This window comes from Pristiophorus japonicus, chromosome 3, assembly GCF_044704955.1.
Source record: "Pristiophorus japonicus isolate sPriJap1 chromosome 3, sPriJap1.hap1, whole genome shotgun sequence".
NCBI lineage: Eukaryota > Metazoa > Chordata > Chondrichthyes > Pristiophoridae > Pristiophorus > Pristiophorus japonicus.
In genome coordinates this window covers 1,425,853-1,435,562 of record NC_091979.1, presented here as the reverse complement: position 1 = coordinate 1,435,562, position 9,710 = coordinate 1,425,853, and the positions used below count along the sequence as shown (strand labels likewise).

The 9,710-nt window shown below is 54.8% G+C and overlaps 1 protein-coding gene across 1 annotated transcript in view; it reads right to left on the bottom strand.

Annotated features, from left to right (window-relative positions):
• Positions 1–4,831: 4,831 nt before the first annotated feature.
• LOC139260408 (protein lifeguard 3-like) overlaps positions 4,832–9,710 on the bottom strand; it is a 21,322-nt gene continuing 16,443 nt past the window's right edge. Inside the window, exons 2-4 of the mRNA XM_070876980.1 lie at positions 8,810–8,905; positions 6,613–6,666; positions 4,832–5,303 (exon numbers count right to left, since the gene is read on the bottom strand). Of these exons, the coding sequence (XP_070733081.1) occupies positions 5,160–5,303; positions 6,613–6,666; positions 8,810–8,905 (294 nt within the window). The 3' untranslated portion in view covers positions 4,832–5,159. The remainder of the gene's footprint in view (positions 5,304–6,612; positions 6,667–8,809; positions 8,906–9,710) is intronic.

Genomic DNA, 9,710 nt, shown 5'->3' with positions numbered 1-9,710 from the left:
GAATATCACCACCTCCACGTTCCCCTCCCAGTCACACACCACCCTGACTGGGAAATATATCGGCCGTTCCTTCATTGTCGCTGGGTCACAATCCTGGAACTCCCTCCCTAACAGCACTGTGGGAGCACCTTCACCACACGGACTGCAGCGGTTCAGGAAGGCGGCTCACCACCTTCCCAGGGGCAGTGAGGGATGGGCAATAAATGCCGGCCTGGCCAGGGACACCCACATCCCAGGAATGTATTTTTCAAAAATTCAGTTGCTGTGTAAATCCAGCATTTAATGTTTCTATTTTAAAATTTCACATACATCACTGCAACTTGTAAACAAAAGCATTTTAATACAATATTATACAGAATACAGGTGCTGTAAGTAGGTTTGTAAACATTCAGCGGTAAGTAAAATTGTAAAGCAGTAACAGTCCAGACTGACCAACAAACACCTGCAGAATATCGCACAGTAGCCCTTTGAGTTTAGAAGACTGAGGGGTGATCTAATCGAGGGAATTCAAATGATAAAGGGATGCGATAGAGAAAGACTTTCCAGCCCCCTGTCACCACCACCGGACGTCCCAAAGCGATTTACAGTCAATGAAGTACTTGTGTAGTCACTGTTGTAATGTTGGAAACGCAGCGGCCAATTTGCGCACAGCAAGCTCCCACACACAGCAATGTGATAATGACCAGATAATCTGTTTTGTTATGTTGATTGAGGGATAAATATTGGCCCTAGGACCCCGGGGAGAACTCCCCTGCTCCTCTTCGAAATAGTGCCATGGGATCTTTTACATCCACCTGAGAGAGCAGACGGGGCCTCGGTCTAACGTCTCATCCAAAAGACAGCACCTCCGACAGTGCGGCATTCCCTCAGTACCGCCCCTCCGACAGTGCGGCGCTCCCTCAGTACTGCCCCTCCGACAGTGCGGCGCTCCCTCAGCACTGCCCCTCCGACAGTGCGTCGCTCCCTCAGCGCTGTCCCTCCGACAGTGTGGCGCTCCCTCAGTACTGCCCCTCCGACAGTGTGGCGCTCCCTCAGCACTGCCCCTCCGACAGTGCAGCACTCCCTCAGCACTGCACTGGAGTGTCAGCCTAGATACTGGACACTGGAGTGGGACTTGAACCCACAACCTTCTGACTCAGAGGCGAGAGTGCTGCCCACTGAGACACGGCTGGCACTGTGATGGTGAAAAACTATTCCCTCGTCCAGAACAAGGGGGGCATCACCTTAAAATTAGAGCCAGGCCATACAGGGTGATGTCAGGAAACACTTCTTCACACACAGGGCTGTGGCAATCTGGAACTCTCTTCCCACCCCCACTCCCCAAAAGACTGTGGATGTTGGGGGTCAGCTGGAGCTTCAAGACGGTGATCAATAGATTTTTGTTGGGTAAGGGTTTCGAGGAATATGGAGCTAAGGCGGGTAACTGGAGTTGAGGTACAGATCAGCTATGATCTGACTGAATAGAACAGGCTCGAGGGGCTGAATGGTCTCCTCCTGTTCCTGTGTAACAGGCTCGAGGGGCTGAATGGCCTCCTCCTGTTCCTGTGTAACAGGCTCGAGGGGCTGAATGGCTTCCTCCTGTTCCTGGATTTATCGGCCTTCAATCCCATCAATTTCCCTAACACAATTTCTCGCCTAATAAGGACATCCTTCAGTTCCTCCTTCTCACTCGACGCACTGTCCCCTAGTACAATCGGAAGGTTATTTGTGTCTTCCTTCGTGAAGACAGAACCGAAGTATTTGTTCAATTGGTCTGCCATTTCTTTGTTCCCCATTATAACTTCACCTGATTCCGACTGCAAGGGACCTATGTTTGTCTTCACTAATCTTTTTCTCTTGTCATATTTATAGAAGCTTTTGCAGTCAGTTTTTATGTTCCCTGCAAGCTTCCTCTCATACTCTATTTTCCCCCTCTTAATTAAACACTTTGTCCTCCTCTGCTCAATTCTAAATTTCTCCCAGTCCTCATGTTTGTTGCTTTTTCTGGCCAATTTATATGCCTCTTCCTTGGTTTTAACACTAACCTTAATTTCCCTTGTTAGCCACGGTTGAGCCACCTTCCCCGTTTTATGTTTACACCAGACAGGGATGTACAATTGCTGAAGTTCATCCATGTGATCTTTAAATGTTTGCCACTGCCTATCCACCGTCAACCCTTTAAGTATCATTTGCCAGTCTATCCTAGCCAATTCACACCTCATACTATCGAAGTTACCTTTCCTTAAGTTCAGGACCCTAGTTTCCGAATTAACTGTGTCACTCTCCACCTTAATCAAGAATTCTACCATATTATGGTCACTCTTCCCCAAGGGGCCTCCCACAACAAGATTACTAATTAGTCCTTTCTCATTACACATCACACAGTCTAGGATGGCCAGCCCTCTAGTTGGTTCCTCGACATATTGGTCTTGAAAACCATCCCTAATACACTCCAGGAAATCCTCCTCCACCGCATTACTACCAGTTTGGTTAGCCCAGTCTATATGTAGATTAAAGTCGCCCATGATAACTGCTGTACCTTTATTGCACACATCCCTAATTTGATGCTGTCCCCAACCTCACTACTACTGTTTGGTGGTCTGTACACAACTCCCACTAGCGTTTTCTGCCCTTTGGTATTCCGTAGCTCCACCCATACCGGTTCCACATCATCCAGGCTAATGTCCTTTCTTACTATTGCATTAATTTCCTCTTTAACCAGCAACGCCACCCCGCCTCCTTTTCCTCTCTGTCTATCCTTCCTAAATGTTGAATACCCCTGGATGTTGAGTTCCCAGCCTTGGTCACCCTGGAGCCATGTCTCTGTAATCCCAATTACATCATATCCGTTAACTGCTATCTGCGCAGTTAATTTGTCCACCTTATTCCGAATACTCCTCGCATTGAGGCACAGAGCCTTCAGGCTTGTCTTTTTAACACACTTTGCCCTTTTCAAATTTTGGTGTAATGTGGCCCTTTTTGTTTTTTGTCTTGGGTTTCTCTGCCCTCCACTTTTACTATTCTTCTTTCTATCTTTTGTTTCTGCCTTCATTTTATTTCCCTCTGTCTCCCTGCATAGGTTCCCATCCCCCTGCCATATTAGTTTAACTCCTCCCCAACAGCACTAGCAAACACTCCGCCTAGTACATTGGTTCCGGTCCTGCCCAGGTGCAGACCGTCCGGTTCCTGTGTAACAGACTCGAGGGGCTGAATGGCCTCCTCCTGTTCCTGTGTAACAGGCTCGAGGGGCTGAATGGGCCTCCTCCTGTTCCTGTGTAACAGGCTCGAGGGGCTGAATGGCCTCCTCCTGTTCCTGTGTAACAGGCTCGAGGGGCTGAATGGCCTCCTCCTGTGTAACAGGCTCGAGGGGCTGAATGGGCTCCTCCTGTCCCGGTGTAATCTGTACTAAACAAAGTAATGGAAGAGAAAGCACACAGAAGGTTTATTCCCTCCTGATGCCAAGGGTTCCAGCAGGTAACTGCTCTGTTATTGAGATGCAAATGAATGAAAGCACCGAGATGTGAGGGATGAGAAGAGAGCAGTGTGTGTGGTTCAGGAAGTAGGGGCTGCAGAACGTTACCATCGGAAACAAACACATAACTGGATATTATTGTACCGAGCCTGTAGATCAATCGGACTGATCGGGAGATTAGATGCCCGGCAGTCTGCTCTGGTCCCTTGGGGCTCGCTCCCCCCCCAATCCCCCAAGGTCACTCGGGACTCTCCCCTCCCCCCCCCACGGTCACTAGGGACCCCCCCCCCCCCCACGGTCACTAGGGACTCCCCCCCCCCCCCCCACGGTCACTAGGGACTCCCCCACCCCCCCACGGTCACTAGGGACTCCCCCACCCCCCCACGGTCACTAGGGACTCCCCCCCCCTTGCTGTGCGCTTGCCACTGTGACAGGTGTCTCTGGGACCACCTTCGATGCCATTGCATGGCCGGGGGTCCTGGGAGTGAGGGGCGAGGAGGGGGGCCGGAATGACGACGCAGGGGGGGCCGGAATGACGACGCAGGGGGGGCCGGAATGACGACGCAGGGGGGGCCGGAATGACGACGCAGTGCTGTGGCGATTGGGGCTTGACAAACAATGCATTCCATCTCAAAGGCAAAGTACTGCGGGGGCTGGATTGTGAAATACAGAGGATGCTGCAAACACCAGCAGGTCAGGCAGCGCCTGTGGAGAGGGAGCTAGTTAATGTTTCAGGTCGCTAACCCTCCATAAAAACATAAGAAATAGGAGGAGCCGGCCATACGGCCCCTCGAGCCTGCTCCCCCATTTAATACCATCATGGCTGATCTCCCCTGCCCGCTCCCCATATCCCTCGACTCCCATTCACCCGTGACTCATAAACCTCTCCCTTCTGTTCTTTCCTCAATGACTTTTTCCCGAGCTTCGGACTTGCTTAAAAACTTCTTCCAGACCTGAAACATTAACTCGGTTTCTCTCTCCACAGGCGCTGCCTGACCCGCTGAGTGTTTCAGCATTTTCAGTTCTCATTTAAGGATTGATTTCTTTTAGAGAGCAGTGGCAGACGGGCCGGGGGAGGGGGAGGGGGAGGGGCCGGGAGGAGGGAGGGGCGGGCCAGGGGGAGGGGGAGGGGTCGGGGGAGGGGGCCGGGGAGGGGTCGGGACCGGGGTTTGGAGGAGGGGTCGGGGCGGGCCGGGGGGAGGGGGAGGGGCCGGGGGGAGGGGGCAACGGGCCGGGGGGAAGGGTCGGGGTGGGGGGGCCGGGGGATGGGTCGGGGGAGGGGGGACGGGGAAGGGTCGGGGGGAGGGGCCGGGGAGGGGTCGGGGCCGGGGTTTGGAGGAGGGGTCGGGCCGGGGGGAGGGGGAGGGGCCGGGGGGAGGGGGCAACGGGCCGGGGCGAAGGGTCGGGGTGGGGGGGCCGGGGGATGGGTCGGGGCCAGGGGGAGGGGGGACGGGGAGGGGTCGGAGGGAGGGGGTCGGGCCGGGGGGAGGGGCCGGGGAGGGGTCGGGGCCGGGGTTTGGGGGAGGGGTCGGGGGGGAGGTGGCCGGAGGATACCAGCCATTACAAGGCCTGCGTCGATAATTCCGATCGTGTTGAAGTAATGTTTCTCCCAATTGGATAAGCGGAGGATTATTTTACATGAGGAGAGGAGGGGAGACCGAGACATGCTCTGGTCACGGAGCTGTGCCCGGAGCTGTGCCCGGCGCCTCTATCGGGATCCGAACAGCTGCAGCAGGTGTGTGAAGATCTGCACGATGTCAGTGTAGAGTCTCAGAGCCCCATAAACATACTCCTCCGGGCTGATGGAGTGTCGTCTGTTCCCCAAGATCAACTGTGTGTCAAAGGCCAAGAACTGGGAGGGAGGGAGAGACAGAGACAGTTAGTGAATGTCGAGGGAGGGAAGGACAGGAAGGAATGAGGGAGGGAAGATAGGGAGAAGTAAGGAGGGGAGGTAGGGAGGGAGGGGAGGAGGGTGGGAAGTAGGGGACGGAGGAGAGGGAGGGAATGAGGAAAGGAAGGAACCAAAAGGGCAGAGATTTGGAGCGGACAGCTGGGACCTGAGTGCTGGCACACAGCGAGACTCACTGCCAACAAACCCACCTTTTGAGAAAGTGGGAGAAGGCACAAAGACCGCACTCTCAATCCGCATGATGTAGGTTGGTGAATGGGTTTGGAGCACACTGGGCCCAGCTCTCAATGCTGGCCTTTATATCGAGAGGACCAGAATACAAGGGGGTAGAGGTTATGCTGCAGCTGTACAAAGCCCTGGTTAACCCACATCTGGAGCACTGAGAGCAGTCTGCGTACCACAGCTTAGGGAGGATATATTGGCCTGGGAGGAGTGCAGCGTGGGTTTATCACAACGATAGCCGGACTCCAAGGGTTAGTTACGAGGTGAGATTACACAAATCAGGGTTGTATTCCCCAGAATTTATACGGTTAAGGGATGATCTGGTCAAAATTTTCAGAATATTGAGAACAGAAAGGGAAGATAAAAACGATTTCTGTTGGTTGGGGGGTCTAGTCTAAAAATTACAGACCTTTCAGGAGTGAAATTAGGAAACAATTCTACACACAGAGGGTGGCGGAGGTTTGGAAAAGGCAATTGATGCTGGATCAATTGTTAATTTTAAATCTGAGATTGATAGATTTTTGTTAACCAAAAGGTATTAAGGGATATGGGGCAAAGGTCCATATGGAGTGAGGTCACAGATCAGCCACGATCGCTCATTGAATGGCAGAACAGGCTTAAGGGGCTAAATGGCCTCCTCCAGTTTCAATGTTCACAGAGCTTTACTCTGTATCTAACCCCGTGCTGTACCTGCCCTGGGAGTGTTTGATGGGACAGTGTAGAGGGAGCTTTACTCTGCATCTAACCCCCTGTACCTGCCCTGGGAGTGTTTGATGGGACAGTGTAGAGGGAGCTTTACTCTGTATCTAACCCCCTGTACCTGCCCTGGGAGTGTTTGATGGGACAGTGTAGAGGGAGCTTTACTCTGTATCTAACCCCCTGTACCTGCCCTGGGAGTGTTTGATGGGACAGTGTAGAGGGAGCTTTACTCTGTATCTAACCCCCTGTACCTGCCCTGGGAGTGTTTGATGGGACAGTGGAGAGGGAGAATGATCTGAGCGAGGCTCTGACAGGAGGAAGCGTTACTCACCAGAGTGAATACAATCGCTGCAATCGCTGAATACAACATGTGCAGCCAGGGAATCTGTCAGAACACAAAGACATCGGATTAGTTAAGGCGTTCGCACTTCGCCAGCACCTCCCAAACCCAGCACCTCCCCCACCTGCGACAGCGAAAGCCCAGGTTACCGTATTTAATGAAATAATATAGAGTTAAACGTTCTGGTACCTCTCAGAGGGACTGACATTAAAAGTAAGTTAGGATACAGGATTTGGACGGATAAAATTCAGGGTGGAATTCCTTTGAGTTAAAAATGAAATTGGGATAACTGAAGAGCAGGAATATCTGGAAGATGAATAATAATGACAGCTGGAGAAATCTTGATGATCACTTAATATCACAGCACATTGTAGCATTACACTGCCTGGCAAGAAAGAGAGAGAAGAAATGGAGATCTGTGGCTGTGAAAGCCGTATTACCCGAATACCTCGCTCCCTGCATCGTCTGCGAGATTTCGGTGCAGGCTAGAAGGGCCGAATGGCCTACTCCTGCACCTATTTTTCTATGTTTTTTTTCCTATGACACATGCGGAGTTCAAAGTTCAAGCAGCACGGATTGTAAATTATTCGGTCACCTGTGTGTTTTTGGAATAAAATGCACGGCAAGAGTAGATTGTGGCAATAAACCAATTTCAGGAGGTTGAGTGACTGGGTGTTTAGTTTGCATTGTCATTCTGTCAGTATTTGTGTGTACTTTTGATGTACAGTTTGAACCTTCCTTATCCGGAACCCTCGGGACCTGACCTGTTCTGGATACGGGATTTTTCTGGATGAGGGATGGTCACGTTAAATTGGACGGTACAGGTACTGAGCTGGGGATATTGGAGCTGGCTGGCTTGGGGCTGGGTGTGCGGCAGAGAGATCGGGGGGACGGGACGGTGGATCGTGGGGTCAGGCCAGCGATCGCGGGAGTCGGCAGCAAAGAAGGACTTTGATTTGTTCATGTCGGAGTTCTGCGCATGCGCCACCTGGTGGCCGGGAATGGTTCTGGACGAGGGGTGGTTCTGGATAAGGGAGTTCTGGATATGGGAGGTTCAACCTGTACCATGATTTATTGATAGTGTGCATGGAATATAGAGTTCAAAGACCTGATTTGGTATACGAGATGTGAGTGAACACGGTTTTAGCAGCACACACTGGAAAGGGAAGGTGTGTCACGAGAGCAGGCAGCATGCACTGGGTTTGTGAAGTGTATGTCTCAGTAACTTTCCTACTGGTCTTTGTGTGGTATGAAGTTTTAAATAAAGACCTGATCCTGCCATTACTACAGCTGAGTTTGTGGGTAATCTGACGTTTAAAGCATCGAGACAAAAAAGGGCAAGAAAGCAGTCCAACCCCCTCTAGAAGGACAAGGGCAGCAGGCACCTGGGAACACCACCCCCTCCACATTCCCCTCCCAGTCACACAGCATCCCGACTGGGAAATATATCGCCATTCCTTCATCGTCGCTGGGTCACAATCCTGGAACTCCCTCCCTAACAGCTCTGTGGGAGCACCTTCACCACACGGACTGCAGCGGTTCAAGGCGGCTCACCACCTTCCCAGGGGCAGTGAGGGGCGGGCTATAACTGAAATAAAAAGGTGGATTCATGTCCAACTCGGTCCTCCTCTTCCACGGGAGGTGCCTGGGTATGGAGGGTGGGGTAGGTGCATCCTGGGATCACACACTGGCTTTGTACATCAGCACCCTCCATTAAACACTGGTCTCTCTCTCCCACCCCCCCCCACACTCCCTCTCCCCCCCCCCACACTCCCTCTCCCCTCCACTCCCCCCCCACCACACTCCCTCCCCCCACACACACCCCCCTTTCCCCCCACACTCCCTCTACCCCCCACCACACTCCCTCCCCCCACACACACCCCTCTTTCCCCCACACACCCCCCCACCCCTCCCCCCCCCCACACACCCTCCCTCCCTCTCCCCCCCCCCACACACACCCTCCCTCCCTCCCTCTCCCCCCCGCACACCCTCCCTCTCCCCTCCCCTCCGCCCCCCCACTCCGCGGCACACCCTCCCTCCCTCTCCCCCCCTGCACACCCTCCCTTTCTCCCCACCCCTCCCTCTTCCCGCCCCTCCCCCCCCTCCCGGCACACCCTTCCTCCCCCCCCATACAATTCCTCAAATTCCGGTTCTCACTGTGTTGCCAGGAATGTCGAGCTTTACTTACATATTTGAAGGAGAGAACGATGGTGACCACGATCCCCGAGACAAAGAGGCCGATCCCGAGGGCACAGAACAGCCCCCCACAGGACGTGAAATCCACCTGGGGGGCAATCGGAGCCATTAATCCTTCGTACGTCCCGACACAGCACCTCCACCCTACTCCCCCCCCCCCCACACACTCTCCCCCCCCCCCACACACCCTCCCCCCCCCCACACACTCTTCCCCCCCCCCCACACACTCTCCCCCCCACACACCCCTCCCCCCCCCCACACCCCCCACACACTCTCCCCCCCCACACACCCCTCCTCACCCCCCCCCCCCACACACACCCTACTCCCCCCACAACCCTCCCCCCCCACACCCCTCCCCCCCCCCCACACACTCTCCCCCCCCACACCCCCCACACACTCTCCCCCCCACACACCCTACTCCCCCCCCCACACACCCTACTCCCCCCCCACACACCCTCCCCTCACCCCACACACCCCCCCCCACACACTCTCCCCCCCCACACACCCTCCCCCCACACACCCTACTCCCCCCCCACACACCCTCCCCCCCACACACCCTACTCCCCCCCCCACACCCCTCCCGCTCCCCTCCACACACCTCCTCACCCCACCCCACACCCCCTCACCCCCCACCCCACACACCCCCTCACCCCCCCCCCCACACACCCTCCCCCCCCACACACCCCTCCCCCCCACTCCCCTCCACACCCCTCCCCCACACACACCCTCCCCCCCCCACACCCCTCCCTCCCGCTCCCCTCCACACACCCTCCCCTCCACCCCCCCCACCCCACACACCCTACTCCCCCCCCCACACCCCTCCCCCCCACACACCCTCCCCCCCACACACACCCTTCCCCCCCACACACCCTTCCCCTCCCCCCTCCTCCCCC